This window comes from Staurois parvus, unplaced genomic scaffold (assembly GCF_062004578.1).
Source record: "Staurois parvus isolate SC_StPar_1 unplaced genomic scaffold, SC_StPar_1.0 ptg000432l, whole genome shotgun sequence".
Lineage (NCBI taxonomy): Eukaryota > Metazoa > Chordata > Amphibia > Anura > Ranidae > Staurois > Staurois parvus.
The window spans coordinates 14,515,001-14,532,161 of NW_028318228.1; the positions used below are offsets into that span (position 1 = coordinate 14,515,001).

The 17,161-nt window shown below is 41.0% G+C and overlaps 1 protein-coding gene across 2 annotated transcripts in view; it reads right to left on the reverse strand.

Annotated features, from left to right (window-relative positions):
- MFGE8 (milk fat globule EGF and factor V/VIII domain containing) overlaps positions 1-17,161 on the reverse strand; it is a 148,900-nt gene that overhangs the window by 87,056 nt on the left and 44,683 nt on the right. For both annotated transcript variants that reach the window (XM_089687672.1, XM_089687673.1), the window contains exon 2: positions 3,574-3,696. In XM_089687672.1, the coding sequence (XP_089543798.1) occupies positions 3,574-3,696 (123 nt within the window). The remainder of the gene's footprint in view (positions 1-3,573; positions 3,697-17,161) is intronic.

Below are 17,161 nucleotides of genomic sequence, written 5' to 3' on the forward strand. Positions count from 1 at the left end.
TAATATTTTACGCAGCACATGTCACAATGCACTGAGATGCACAAAGTTGAATTAAATGTAATTTTTTTACATTCTATTAGTTTAAAAGAAGTAAACAGTGCAATGAATTGTAACAATATATCTTCTGCCCGTTCACAATGCACATCAGCAGGAGCATGTTTATACAGAGCATAACATGCACCCGCTGGTGTGAAGGGGCCATTACTGTCAGATGTTAACTTTGGATGGACACATTAAAGCAGTGTTTCTCAATCTTTTTCCAGTCAAGGCAAGATAAAATTGTGGACAGTCTTGAGGCACCCCAATCCTAAATGTAAACTACTAACCTAATAGCTTTACATGTTTCAGCAGCATCTATACACAAGACCCCCAACATTAGAGGAGACTTATTATTTCAAAGCAAATATATCATTCTAGAATGCAAATAGAAAAACAAAAAGGGCGCACCGACCTAGTGCATTACCATTTAAAATATTTATTGAAAGAACAAGGTAAGTATTATACACACAATGAACATAAAAACACAGATAATAAATCCAAGCAGCATCCGAGTCCATACGATGGCCTTTATAAGAGGAGTGCAGACTCTTGAAGTGTTGGCTCTGAGGAAGAGGTTGTGGCCTTGAAACGCGTTAGCCAGTTGGTCATCCAGGGTTCCATCGTATGGACTCAGATGCTGCTTGGATATAATATCTTGTCCGGTGTGATATGCCTGTGTTTTTATGTTCATTGTGTGTATAATACTTACCTTGTGATTTCAATAAATATTTTAAACGATAATGCACTAGGTCGGTGCGCCCTTTTTGTTTTTCTATTTGCATTCACTGAAGTTGGACCACCCTGGTCTGTTGAGGGCAGCAAGCAGTGCATGTTTCAGAATATCTTTATACACTGTTATTGACTAGCATTTCAGCAATTCTTCTTACTCATTTTCTCTCCCCCATGAAGCTAATGTGACCCCAATACCGACGGAGAGGGGGTAGAGGGTCAAACAAGAATGTTAGGCAGGTGCCCAATGCCCTCCCTGTCAACCAATGATGTCAAAGGTTGTTAGAAAACTTTTGGCTTTGTGTAAAAAAACGCAGGCTTGATTCACCCACTGCCTTGTACACAAGTTTTGGGCAATTTGAAGTAAATGTTAGGCATTATGCCAAGGCACCCCTAGAGAACCCAGAAGGCACACCAGGGTGCCTGGGCACCCTAGTTAAAAAAGCCTGCATTAAAGTTCTAATATATTTTAATGAATTTCTATGCAGATTTATAGAATAACTAAATCCTCCTCATCAGCTTATTAAGAGTCACCTCTCTGGTGTACCGAAGGTTTTGCATTGTTTTTAACTACCTGTGCTAGTTTCTCATAGTCCTGGATACTGTACTATTCCTTGGGGGTGGTTCTCACATATAGCAGCCCTTGTAATCCACCACAGATATCACAAAGACCCTCTGAAAAGCGATGTCATCTCCACATTGCATGTTTCAGCGCTAACCATCATACTGTAGGTGCATGCGTTGCACCTGGTTGCAGTGGGGTGTTTCACATAAAAGGTTGAGTTTTGTGGCAGAACCGCAAAATGCGATATGAGATTTATATTTTGCCGTGGCCACAAAGCACAGCATTGCAGTTCATGTCCAGTCCTGAGCGGTTTCATGCCTTTCTTTAGGTGGGCATGAAGCCGCTAACCCCATGGCCCAACCATTTGCTTTTTCCCCTCCCTTGTCCACCAGTGTGAACAACCCTATATACTGCTCTTATGTGTCCTGGCAGCCTGGTGCATCCTCAGGATGTGCAACATTGTTGCTCTGTATTTCCCAGAAAATTCAATAAAAATATTAAAGCAGAAAATGCATGTTAATTCCATTTTTAAGAACTGACTATAGAGCTGATTATATACAAAATAGGGAAACTCTTTTTCTTTATTGTTATTTCACAAAAACAAAATGTAGCAAACTTGCTCATCAGAGTTGGATGCGGAGTTCCCCTTTTTCATTAGAAGTATTCCTCAATCCTTTATTCCCTACCCCCTCCCTTCCTGAGAGGCACCAGGACAGATGTGTAAGTGTTAAAAGTTGCTGGCAGGCTGGAGCAGCAGGGGACCCAGCCCTACAAAGCCCCCCCATAGCGACAGCAGACCCTCTGTCCCAAGGCCTGTGTAAAATATCACACCTCCTAATCAAGATATGATAGTTTTTTTCCCTGGACTTGAAAGAAGTTGGAACCTCCTAAAACCTAACAGTTAAAGGTGACAGAATGAAATGAACATTCCTTAAGTCAGGTTTTTCCCCTATGTTTCATGTCATGGATTATGACAGATGTTGGTTCTAATTCAGAGTTCACCCGACTGACCCCTCCCAAAACAGCGTATTGGCCAGTATTCAGAGCCACCCCCCCCCCCCCTGCAGGGGGACTTTAAAAGACAGGCTGGCAAGCCTAAAAAGTTAAGCTAAGCACATCTCCCAATTTTAACATCAATATACCACCTGGGGAGACCCTTTCGCTCTGCAACGTGGATCTGCTTACAAACCAAGGCGTACTGGCAAGTAACTTAACCCTTTAACTTCCTTCCTATTATCTCTTTGCACCTGTTTGACTCTTTTAGTAATAAATCTTTCTTTCTGAAAAAGTGTTAAACTGTTTTTAAGCGCTTACTTGCAATTCACGAATTCCTGCCTTTGAAGAGACGCTACTGTTTGTTTTAATCTCTGTGTAACTGGCCTGCGGACCGTGTTATACTGACCATTATTTCAATCATTATAGTGTATTAATTGATAAGGAGAGTTTCCTTCTTCTCTGACAAAAGAAGGTGGTGGCAGTAGAGGGTTAGTTGCGTAATTAACCTGACCCAGTAACAAAGTGTGTTCAGGCTGCAGGCACCGATTGTAGTCCATTAGCTGGAGAATCGCTGTGCAGGGTGCAGCTGGGTGTGGCCTTGTTACGCACGTCACATCGCGGTTTTAGATCAGCCGGTCCTTCGGTCATGAGTTTGGTATGAAGGTCTGGGGTCTGACGCCGTGGGCGTGACGTATTGTTGGTCGCGGTCGTGCGATTGTCGCATGTTGGTGGCGGCGATCGGGCGACCGTGACACAGAACTATTCTATTCAGGATATCCCATTGGCAGAGTTGCCAAATTGATGAGTTATACAAACCGATGAGTCAGCATGGAGTGTTCTGTAGTATCCGGGACAGTTCTCTAGTAAATTTCAGGAAAAGGCGTCCCCGACTACACCCATTTCAGTGAACTGACTCTACAGCAGATGATATCCAGAATAAAGCAACTCATTTCTTTTTTTTTCCTTTACCAGTGTTGTATGCATCTCTATTTGACTCATTTTTAATATACAGTGCTTTCATGGCAGAGTGCTGGCTGGGCTCTCTAATAAAGCCCAGCATTAGGTCCCCACTTGCTGCAGGCTAAAGATCTAAATGTTACCACCTGTACTAGGAACAGTAATCAGCTGTATCGTTAGCCAAATTGTTTTTATTTTTGGATACATAAAGCAAATCATTTCTGATAAAAAATATGATTATGTGAAAGAAGTTTGGTTAGTTCCTATCTACAGATTTGTGTGCTTACCTTTCTCTGTCACGTTGCAGTATGTGCCAGTGAATCCATCAATACAGATGCAGAAGGGCTCCTTATTTGAACTCATGAAGCAGGTTCCTCCATTATGACAGATGTTCCTTTCACAGGTCTCACCTTTATAAAAAAGAAACGGCAAACATTTTAAACATGCCAAGAATAAGGTGTGCCAATATGACAAAATAATGCATTCTTCTTTGAACTCTGTCATTTCTGCAACGACCAAAACCTTCCAGTACTTTTCATCATGAATCACATATAAACCCTACTATCATCATATCAGCTGGTCCATATTCTACTTACATGCACCTCAACAATCACTCTGCAGGTGACATACAGCTGCTGTGCACAGCCACCCATTGAGATGCATTAGAAAAAAAAGAGCGGTACACAGTTACACGGCATTCAAAAAGTATTCAGACCCCCTTCATTTTTTTTCTTTAATTTTGTTATGTTGTAGTGTGATACTACAGTTGTGTAACCACTTCCCGTCCGGCCCATGTATATAAACGACCGGATGGGAGCAGTACAGGAGCGGGTGGCCGTTTATAAACGTCCTCCCCGCCCCCTGCTTGTGCCTAGGAGCGCGCAGAACCGATGTATCCACCGATCATTGTATGGGACCTCTGTGTGAGGTCCCGACCATGTGATCACTGATTGGTCAATCAGTGATCACATGAAGAGTAGTGAGCAAGGTGTCACTTCTGACATCATTGTTTACTACGTGTGAAATCTGTGAATGATCACAGAGGTCACATGGTACAAGGCTATTCACAACAGCCTTGTACCATGTGACAAGCTGTGACCAATCACAGCTCACACATTATTTCTCAATGGCTGCAAGAAAGCAGCCAGAGAGAAGGAGAAATGATTGCTTTTACAGCCTTAATGGGTGTAAAAGCAATCAGTGTAAAAAAAAAAAAAAAACTTCATCACCCCCCACAAGTAGTACAGTGTCACTATGGTGACACTGTACTGCTAGGGTGACAGTATGTGGAAAAAAAACCCATAACTAATAATATTAAAAAAAATAAATACATTTCTTTTTTGAAAAATTTAAATTTTTGGTTATAAACTAATTTGGGTTATTTTTTTTTTTTACTAAAAAGATAATTGAATACATTTTGGCCAAGATTTATGAAGAAAGATTATTTATTTGCAAAATTGTATAAGAAAAACATGTTTTTTAAACATTTTTGGACATTAATTTATATAGCTAAAAAAATAAAAATCTCAGTGGTGAATAAATACCACCAAAATAAAGCTTTATCTGTCTCAAAAAAATGCAAAACAAATCATATGGGTACAGTGTTGCATGACCGCACAATTGTCATTCAAAGTGTGATAGAGCTGAAAACTGGCCTGGGCAGGAAGGGGGTAAAAGTGTCCGGACAGGAAGTTGTTAACGGGGAGTGGGGGATCAGTCCTTAAAGCGAAACTTCCCTTTTGGGTGGCGATCCGCATTAAAATAATTTTCTCCTTAATCTACACTTATTACCCCCATAATGACAAAGTGAAAACAAAATTTTAGAAAGGTCTGTTAATTTATTAACCCCTTTGCTCCTAAGGGTAAAATAAATGTTAATGCTGAAGCACAATTTTGCAACTATAATGTGTTACAAAAATTGCAGATATCATCACAACTACTTTGTGCAGTCAGGTGGATTATACAGGGTGATTGACAGGAGTCAGACATTTTTAGAACAGGTAGTACACGGTAAGTGGTGATGGGAGGGGGATGAGTTAGGCGTTTTTTCCTGCCCACTGGAATGGCAATTCAGTCACAATGAAGCAGTGGACATTACAACATCGTTTGTTTGCTTACAACAGCTTTGTTCAAAGTGGTGAGTATCACAGCATTGCAGCGGCTATTTAGTTAAGAATTCAATGTTGATCGACGCGGGGCCTTTCCCAGTCACAACACGATCCTCAGCTCCATTCAAAAAGATGGTTATCATCTAAATGACATTATATTTCATAACTGAATAAGTAACTCAAATGGCATGTCTTGACCTCTGATTCTGTAAAAATAAATAATTTTAAGTTGAAATTCTATGGAGTACTGTAGAATTCTACAACTCCCATTGGTCACCCTGTACCTTGTTTTTTAACAGGACACACTGGCCTTTCATTTGGTGGTAAATGGTAATGAATATATTTTTTGTATTATTCTCAAAAGGAAAACTGGCCTAAAATTGCAAAAAACAAAATAAACATTTGTGGATGTATATTTCTTGCTACTACCATATCCTACCACCAAAGAACAACCCAAAATAAAATTGTCCTGCTCCTGACGATCACAATGATATCACATACTGTGTATTTTGCTTTTTTTTATCCTAACTAAAAACACTGACACCAATTCAAAAAAATATATATATTTTTTTTAAATTCTGCCCAATATAATACTGACCCTGACCTTGATTCAAACACTAACTCTGGCACTAAACTAGATCAAACCTTGACCTAGGTATTTTTTTTTATATTATATATTTTTCTACACTGTTTTTTACTCTCTAAAAAGGAGAGATATACAATGCATCTCTCCTCCATTCACAGAGAGTAAAGAAGGGGGCAGGCTTCACAGTGAATGATCACTGTAATAGCCAAATCAGAAGCTATCACAGCAATCAGGTGACCCAGCATCGAAGTTTCGGGACCCAGGGCTCTCAGTGAGACCCCGGTCTCTGTGCTGGGAGCATGACATGTGGCAAGCTCCCAGCACAAAGACAGAAACGCAAATATGTGGCCCCACGGAAAAAAGCCCAGTCCAGTGGGGCCACATATTTGCGTACACTCGCCTTAAGTATTCAGACCACCTTTGGCAGCAATTACAGCCTGGAGTCTTTTTGAGTATGACGCCAAAAGCTTGCCATACCTAGATTGGGGGATTTTCTGCAATTCTTTACAAATCCTCTCAAGCTCAGTCAGTTTTGATGTGGATTGCTAGTTGACAGCCATTTTCAGGTCTCTCCAGAGATGTTCAATAGGGTTCAAGTCAGGGCTCTGGCTAGGCCACTCTAGGACATTCACAGAGTTGTCCCTAAGCCACTCCTGTGTTGTCTTGGCTGTGTGTCATGTTAGAAGATGAACCTCCAGCCCATTCCAAGGTCTTCAGCACTGTGGCACAGGTTTTCATTGAGAATATCTCTGTACTTTGCTTCATTCAGCTTTCTCTCAACCTTGACCAGTCTCCCAGTCCCTGCTGCTGAAAAACACCCCCACTACATGCTGCCACCACCAGGCTTTACTGTTAAGACAGTATTGGGCAGGTGGTGAGTGGTGCCTGGTTTACTCCTGACATAACATTTAGAGGCCAAAGAGTTCAATCTTGGGTTCATCAGACCAGAGAATCTTGTTCCTCACAGTCAGAGTCCTTCAGGTGCTTTTTTGTAAACTCAAAGCAGGCTTTCATATTTTGCACTGAGGAGAAGCTTCAGTCTAGCCACTATGCTATAAAGCCCAGATCGGTGGGGGGGCTGCAGTGCTGGTTGTCCTCCTGGAACTTTGCCCTATCTCCAGTCAGGATCTCTGGAGCTCAGGCAGTGACCATCGGGTCCTTGGTCACCTTTCATACTAAGGCCCTTCTGCCCCAATTGCTCAGTCTTGCCAGGCGACCAGCTCTAGGAGAGTCCTGGTTGTGCAAAACTTCTTACATTTAAGAATCATGGAGGCCACTGTGTTCTTGGGAACCTTCAGTAAAGCAGAATTTTTTGTAACCGTACAAAGGCATCTGTGCCTTGCAATAATCCTGTCTCTGAGCTCTGCAGGCACTTCCTTTGACCTCATGGCTTTTGCTCTGATACAGTATGCATTGTCAGCTGTGAGACCTTTTATGGAGAGGTGTGTGCCTTTCCAGATCATGTCCAATCAATTTAATTTACCACAGATGAGCTCCAATCAAGGTGTAGATACATCTCAACAACGATCAAGAGAAATGGGAGGCACCTGACCTAAATTTCAAGTGTTGTTGCAAAGGGTCTGAATACTTATGCTGATGTATAAAAAGTGAAAAATTTAAATAATCACATTTGCAAACATTCCTAAATTCTCTTTTCACTTTGTCACTATGGGGCACTGAGTGTAGATAAATGAGAAAAAAAAATTAATTTAAACAAGTGCAGCATCAGGCTGCAACATAACAAAAGTGAAAAAAAGTGATGGGAGTCTGAATGCTCTATGAATGCACTGTATATGCTAAGGGTTTGTGTAAAGCATGCGCACACATGTAAGCTCCAAATACATATAAGTATCCAATTGAAGCATACATCTGTGCGCATGCTTTACATAACCCCTGGTCCATGTATGGCTGCATCTTCTAATGAATATCAGCTGAAGATCCCAGAGGATGGACTATGTAGGCTCTGCACTCTGCCCCCCAATTGGCTGTGAACATGAAGCCTAAAACGAAGCTCCAGGTGTGATTTTCACTGCATAGTTACATTGGTCCCCCTTTCAGGGGGTTGTTCGCTCAGCACCATTCTTTTTCAATGAATAGAAAACTTTCTCCTATTGGACGAGGTGAAGAAGATCATGACTTCACTGCTCCATCGCCCTGGGAGGAGTGGACATTTCAAGGACAATATAGATTTGTGCGGTGATGGCAACAACATCCTTAAAATAGAGTTGAGATGGAATAGGAGAGCATGCCAACTCTTGCTTGGCTCACCCCAGCCATAGCTGGGGAAGTACAAGGGGCCAAACAATGTTGGGGAGATGTTGTATGTCAAGAATGAGAGAAAAGAAAAAGATAAGATGGGAAAAAAAAAAAGGGGGGTGCGATGTTCCTAGGACTTCTGAACACAGATTAGGAAGAGACAAGACAGCTCAGGGATCCAAGAGGGAGGCATCACAATCAGGAGGCAAATATTTGTTGATCCATGGCTGCCAAACTTTAGTGTATCCTTCACCTTATCTTAGAGGGTTGCCTCATTCTTGGCATTCATAATCGCCTGGGTAACTTTGTATCCACATCCAGGCTTTTTCTGACACTTTTTGTTTACATGTACAAATCTGTATTTTTCGCTGGAAAATTACTTAGAACGCCCCAAACATTTTTTTTTTTTTTTTTTTTTAAAGCCGAGGCCCTAAAATGGTGAGTGTAGCAATTTTTTATGGCACACGGTATTTGTGCAGCAGTTTATCAATTTTCTTTTTTTCTGGGGGGGGGGGGGTACACTTTAATGGATTTCAATGAATGCTGTGAAAATGTGCAATGATCTCCCTCAAGAGTTGGTTCTGGCCAGCTCAGTGGATTGCTTTAAAAAGTCCTGGATTGTTTCCTAGATACACAGAATATAACTGGATATAACATTTATTGGTAAAGTTGATCCAGGGAATATCCGATTGCCTCTCGGGGGATCAGGAAATAATTTTTCCCCTGCAGGAGCAAATTGGATCATGCTTTGCTGGGTTTTTTGCTTTCCTCTGGATCAACTGTGGGTGTAGGATTATAATTTTTTTTTTTTAATGGTTGAACTGGATGGACTTTTGTCTTTTTTCAGCCAGACTAACTATGTAACTATGTCCTTACGGGATGTCTTCAACTTACAAACACAATATAATACCCAATTGTTTGGCAAAATATAAAAAACGATGTTTCGCCGCGTAAATAGATACCAAACACCTGTGCAACAGCAGCAAACTACTTACATTTCAGTATCCACAGGTGACACAGGTTACCACTTTACATTTACACAAGAGGTCCGGTGCTAGAATTACTGCCCTCAATCTGATGTTCACAGTAATGCCTCACATGTGTAGTGTGATGGCTGTTTACGTGTGCATGTGGGCCAAATGTGTGCATTCGCTTTTGCACACAAGCATGGGGGGACGGGGCACTTTAAAATTTATTCTTACACTGTCCCTTTAGTTTTTTTTAAAATCACTTTTATTATCCCATGGAATGCAAATACCTCCTGTAATAATAATAGGCAGTGACAGGTCCTCTTTACTGAGAGATCTGGGGTCTATTAGACCCCAGATCACTCCTCTGCTCTTAAAAGCTTCGGACCATACAAAGATTGGCATGATCCGATGCTTTTTTCACACCACTAAGGGTTTGCTTACAACTGCAAAATGTTCATCACTTTCGGTTTCTTAGACCATAGAGATGATCAGAGCCGTTCAGGTCTATAGTCAGCTGGCAGAATGACCGGCTGCATTCTCTGCAGCCATCATCCTAGTATAACCACTCAAAGCCCAGCAGGTGGTTAAAGTAGAAATTTTGCAAAGCGTTGGTGACTTCCACACATCTCGGAGTTTTTTGGCTAGGCTTTAGAAGGAACTTATATGGCCTACACCTATAGGAAGGGTGTTATTCAACTTTGGTCAAAGCTGCACAGTTTTTTTTAAATCTACAGGCACCCTGTAGTTGCATAGGAAGTTTATTGAACACTCTTCTCTGGCCTCTCTTTATGCTTTCCTACAAAACCCTAATTAACAACCCCCTCCCCACATTCCGTTGCTTTCCCCCCCCCATTTTTTTTCCTTTTTTCCCCACTCAGGTTGTGGATCCCAACTCTCTCTTTGTGACATTATTTATTTCAGGTACTTATATAGCGCCGTCAATTTACGCAGCGCTTTACATATATTGTACATTCACATCAGTCCCTAACCCTCAAGGGGTGTACAATCTAAGGTCCTTAACTCACATTCATACATACACATACTAGGGACAATTTAGACAGGAACCAATTAATCTACCAGCATGTCTTTGGAGTGTGGGAGGAAACCAGAGTACCTGGAGGAGACCCACGCAGGCACAGGGAGAACATGCAAACTCCAGGCAGGTGGTGCCGTGTCTGGGATTCGACCCTAGTACTGCCAGGAGGAAGTGCTAACCATTGTAGCCACTGTGCTGCCCCAACCATTTAGCCACTGTGCTGCCCCAACCATTTAGCCACTGTGCTGCCCCAACCATTTAGCCACTGTGCTGCCTTTCTTCTCCTAATATTTTACTTTTGTGTGAGCGCCAGTGGGTTGAAAAACATATTCCTTTATCCATCAGACAAGACAATGGTGAGAATTGTGTTTTTCAGTATTTACACATCATGTTCTCCTAATACCGGAAAAATATGTCACCCTTTTCTACAAGCTCCTCCCCTTTTATTGAGATTAGTAAAAACTACTGTTAGAATGCTTCGTTGGAGGCAATGCAAAGTTCTTTTTTTTTTTTTAATAAAAACGGAACTACTTCATGTTTCTTACCAAACTGGATTTAGCCACATATGTCCAAAAGGTGGACAGAAGATAAAAACAAAAAGGAAAAAAAAAAAAAAAAAAGGGAGTACGACAGAGGTTTGATATAACCCATTTTAACCCTGCTGCCCTAGGCACTGGCCCCATGAGGGTCATTATGGTCAATACCTCTCCCACATAACAATAACAAAGATGTTACTGTTCTGGCAATGGATTCCACAGTCACTTCTACATGACTGAGATTCCAGTAGTGAAGACCCCGTTGGCTGCCATCAGCTGTGACAGTAATTGTTACGACAGCTGGGAAGAACTGGGATTTCTGGCGGAAAGTTCACAAATAGAGTCCAATGAAAGATAAAATGCTAAAATATAATTACACAGGTCAGCAATAAGGAAAATGGAATGACTGGTTTGGGGTGGGTCAGGCCTATAATAATAAATTGATATAATATGAAGATCATGTGAAAGTTACAAAAACGTCAAGTGATCTAAAGCTAGGCGTAATTGTTTGTAATTTCTATGGCTTACTGTAAACTGTATTTAAAATGGACCCATCATTATTACCGTACTACCAAACCTTTCTTGGAGGACCAAAACACCTGTAAGACCTAGCACCCACAATCAGAAAATCATACAAAAAATACCACTCTGAAAGCGATCGCACGATAATCTGATTGTTAGTACACAGCTTTCATCTGATATTATTAGATCAGATCATATGTTTTTTATTTAATCAGTATAGTTTTTGTCTGAAAATACAATACAAATAAAATACATTACATCACTTTAGAATTTTTATTCTGCAGTACAAGGATTTTTGTAACCTCTTCATTTTTTATGAGACTAGCATGCAAAAAAACCCAAGACAAAACAGATGATCATTCGTCCAACATTCTCATCGTGTGTATGGGGCTTAAAGGCATGGAACAGCAGCCACATGACCTTTTGTGGCAACAAAGCTGAACTCTTGACACAACAGCTTTCATTTAAAGACGTTTAACCAGTTCCCGCCTGGCCTATAGAAAATGACAGCCAAGCGGGACTCATCGAGCCAGGTGGGCGTCCTCTCCCTGGATCGCAACCTTGCACGCACCCGTGGGGCCGCGCTGCGGCAAGATCTGTCACCGGCTGTGTCCATAGCCGCCCATTAAATACAATTGTGGCCAGCTGTGATTGATCACAGTGGTCACATGTGCAGACTGGGCCAATCACAGCCCATCTCTGTGCCATGTGAATAGCTGTGGACAATCACAAAAAAAAAAAAATAATAATACATACACATACATATATATACATATATATATATATATATATATATATATATATATATATATATATATATATATATACATACACACACACACATATACACACACACACACACACACACACACACACACACACACATATATATACATATACACACACACACATACATACATATACACACACACACACATACATATACACACACACACACATACATATACACACACACACATACATACATACATATACACACACACACACACATACATACATATACACACACACACACATACATATACACATACATATACACACACACACACACACAGTGGGGATCGAAAGTTTGGGCACCCCAGCTAAAAATTTGTATTAATGTGCATAAAGAAGCCAAGGAAAGATGGAAAAATCTCCAAAAGGCATCAAATTACAGATTAGACATTCTTATAATATGTCAACAAAAGTTAGATTGTATTTCCATCATTTACACTTTCAAAATAACAGAAAACAAAAAAATGGCGTCTGCAAAAGTTTGGGCGCCCTGCAGAATTTATAGCATGCACTGCCCCCTTTGCCAAGCTGAGACCTGCCAGTGTCATGGATTGTTCTCAATCATCGTCTGGGAAGACCAGATGATGTCAAGCTCAAAGGTTTTAAATGCCCAGACTCATCTGACCTTGCCCCAACAATCAGCACCATGGGTTCTTCTAAGCAGTTGTCTAAAAACTGAAACTGAAAATAGTTGATGCTCACAAAGCTGGAGAAGGCTATAAGAAGATAGCAAAGCGTTTTCAGATGTCAATATCCTCTGTTCGGAATGTAATTAAGAAATGGCAGTCATCAGGAACAGTGGAAGTTAAAGCAAGATCTGGAAGACCAAGAAAAATATCAGACAGAACAGCTCGCAGGATTGTGAGAAAAACAATTCAAAACCCACGTTTGACTGCACGATCCCTCCAGAAAGATCTGGCAGACACTGGAGTTGTGGTACACTATTCCACTATAAAGAGATACTTGTATAAATATGGTCTTCATGGAAGAGTCATCAGAAGAAAACCTCTTCTACGTCCTCAACACAAAAATCATCGTTTGAACTTTGCAAATGAACAAAGCCTGATAGACAAGCCTGATGCATTTTGGAAACAAGTTCTGTGGACCGATGAGGTTAAAATTGAACTTTTTGGCTGGAATGAGCAAAGGTACGTTTGGAGAAGAAGGGGCACAGAATTTAATGAAAAGAACCTCTGTCCAACTGTTAAGCATGGGGTTGGATCAATCATGCTTTGGGGTTGTGTTGCAGCCAGTGGCACAGGAAACATCTCACGAGTAGAAGGAAAAATGGATTCAATAAAATTTCAGCAAATTTTGGATGGTAACTTGATGCCATCTGTGAAAAAGCTGAAGTTAAAGAGAGGATGGCTTCTACATATGGATAATGATCCTAAACACACCTCGAAATCCACGGGGGATTACATCAAGAGGCGTAAACTGAAGGTTTTGCCATGGCCTTCACAAATTCCTGACCTCAACATAATTGAAAATCTATGGATAGACCTTAAAAGAGCCGTGCGTGACAGACAGCCCAGAAATCTCAAAGAACTGGAAGACTTTTGTAAGGAAGAATGGGCAAAGATACCTCAAACAAGAATTGAAAGACTCTTGGCTGGCTACAAAAAGCGTTTACAAGCTGTGATACTTGGCAAAGGGGGCAGTACAAGATATTAACTCTGCAGGGTGCCCAAACTTTTGCAGACGCCATTTTTTTGTTTTCTGTTATTTTGAAAGTGTAAATGATGGAAATAAAATCTAACTTTTGTTGACATATTATAAGAATGTCTAATCTGTAATTTGATGCCTTTTGGAGATTTTTCCATCTTTCCTTGGCTTCTTTATGCACATTAATACACATTTTTAGCTGGGGTGCCCAAACTTTCGATCCCCACTGTATATATGTATATACACACACATACATACATACATACATACACACCCCCGCCCCCCCCCCTGGTCATTGAATTTTTTTTTTAATTTCTTCTTCATGTTCCAAAGAATAATAACAAAATTCAGCTTCAAATAACTTGCCATGCCTCTTACTAAATACCGTAGACGGTCTACTTTCCAAAAAGGGGTAATATATTTATTTTATTTTTATATATATATATATTTGGGCTATTTTCAAAGAAATTTAGCAGAATACAATCTGGCCTTAATTTATGAAAAACACTTATTTATTTGAAAAATTTTATAACAGAAATGAAGAAAAACTTTTTTTTATTTAGCAAAAAATAAAAAAAGCCAAATGGGGGTATATCCTCCGAAAAAAGCTCTATTTGTGAGGAAAAAAAAATGATAAAAATTCAGTTTGGGTACAGTGTTGCATGACCGCACAATTGTTATTCAACCTGTGAGAGTGCCAAAAGCTGAAAAGTGGCCTGGTCAGGAAGAAGGTAAAAGTGCCTGGTACTGAAGTGGTTAAACGACTGTAGATTGTAAGCTCCCAGGAGCAGGGCCCTCCTAACCCTCTTGTATTGAATTGTTGCTGTACTGTTTCCCTTTATATTGTAAAGCGCTGAGCAAACTATTGGCGCTATATAAATCCTGTGTAATAATTATAATTATTATTAGTTAAATATATTCAAAAGCCACAAAGGATAAAAATGCAATTTCTGTGCACCAAATACCTTTGCAAACCTAGATATCAACTTGTAAAGGTCACAGTAACATCATCACTGTGCTCTACATAGCCTGTGCAGAAAGCAGAGCTATAAGGGTAGTTTTAGAAGTGCATCTAAATCACCCTTTCCTCTGAAGCCTGATCTGCATTTGGATCGCGATTCAGAGGCTGACAGGCAGTGAGAAAGCGATGCGACGCCTCCTCACTGCCTGTTTTAACTCTTTTTTCACAACAAACGAGATGCAACTGCATGCAATCCCCATTTGCTTGAATGTGTAGCATTCAGGTAAACATTGCCACATGCACGAAGTGAAGCATCGTGACTGCAGTATGTTAACACCCTCATCTGCAGCAGATTAAGGGGGGGGGGGGGGGCAGTTGGTGGGCGGCAAAAAATGTGGTTCAACCAAGTATTTTCAGCACCACACCCCCTCCCCCCAACCACATGTCTAAACGTAGCCTAAGAGTGACCAAGCACCCACTACAGGCTGCCTGCAGAAAACTACAGGAGGGGGCGGAGACCAGACCAGTCATCCTGCACAAGGAGAGAGAGCAGCAGTGAGCGGTCTTTATCACAGGAAGCTCCTGCACAAAGGTGGAGCTTCACCCCGGATTACTACACCAATCTAGAAAAAACACACAAAGAACACCAAGATTCAAGGAAGAATACACATGCCTCCTGGAGTTAGACAATTTCCTTTTCTTGGAGTTCAGCTTTAACAAGGGCAGTCCTCATTTTGTATAATTTAGAAAATATGTCAATATATTAAAAAAGTTAGATGCTGACAGATTATTCACTCACTGGCTTCTTATATTGGTTGGGTATTCGGAATTCCTTGTTCTGGTCACCTAAAGTGGTATTAAACCCAAATATTATAATTGAATTTACAGGTGAAACTCGAAAAATAAGAATATCGTGCAAAAATTCATTTATTTCTGTAATGCAACTTAAAAGGTAAAACTAATATATGAGATAGACTCATTACATGAAAAGCAAGATAGTTCAAGCTGTGATTTGTCATCATTGTGATGATTATGGCTTACAGCTCATGAAAACCCCAAATCCACAATCTCAGAAAATGAGAATATTACATGCAATCAATAAAACAAGGATTGTACATAGAACAATATCGGACCTCTGAGAAGTATAAGCATGCGTATGTACTCAGTACTTGGTTTGGGCCCCTTTTGCAGAATTACTACCTCAATGCGGCGTGGCATGGAAGCTATCAGCCTGTGGCACTGCTGAGGTGTTATGGAAGACCAGGATGCTTCAATAGCGGCCTTCAGCTCTTCTGCATTGTTCGGTCTCATGTCTCTCATCTTTCTCTTGGCAATGCCCCATAGATTCTCTGTGGGGTTCAGGTCCCCCATGAGTTTGCTGGCCAATCAAGCACAGTAATCCCACGGTCATTGAACCAGGTTTTGGTGCTTTTGGCAGTGTGGGCAGGTGACAAGTCCTGCTGGAAAATGAAGTCAGCATCCCCATAAAGCTCGTCTGCGGAAGGAAGCATGAAGTGCTCCAAAATCTCCTGGTAGACGGCTGCGTTGACCCTGGACTTAATGAAGCACAGTGGACCAACACCAGCAGATGACATGGCTCCCCAAATCAACACAGACTGTGGAAACTTCACACTGGACTTCAAGCATCTTGCAGTGTGTGCCTCTCCATTCTTCCTCCATACTCGGGGTCCTTGGGCCTCTCCATTCTTCCTCCATACTCAGGGTCCTTGGTTTCCAAATGAGATGCAAAAGTTGCTCTCATCAGAAAAGAGGACTTTGGACCACTGAGCAACAGACCAGGTCTGTTTTCCTTTAGTCCAGGTAAAACGCTTCTGACGTTGTTTGTTGTTCAGGTGCGGCTTGACAAGAGGAATACGACATTTGAACCCCATGTCCAGGATCCGTCTGTGTGTGGTGGCTCTTGATGCACTGACTCCAGCCTCAGTCCACTCCTTGTGAAAGTCCCCAACACTTTTGAATGGCCTTTTCCTGACAATCCTCTCCAGGCTGCGGTCATCCCTGCTGCTTGTGCGCCTTTTTATTCCACACTTTTCCCTTCCACATAACTTTCTATTAATGTGCTTTGATACAGCACTTTGGGAACATCCAACTTCTTTTGCAATTACCTAACTGTCAGGTCAACAGTCTTTCCCATGATTGTGATTCCTACTGAACCAGACTGAGAGACCATTTAAAGGCTCAGGAACCCTTTGCAGGTGTTATGGCTTAATTAGCTGATTAGAGTGGGACACTTTGAGCCGAGAATATTGCACCTTTTCACAATATTCTCATTTTCTGAGATTGTGGATTTGGAGTTTTCATGAGCTGTAAGCCATAATCATCACAATGATGACAAATCACAGCTTGAACTATCTTGCTTTGCATGTAATGAGTCTATCTCATATATTAGTTTCACCTTTTAAGTTGCTGCACTGAAAT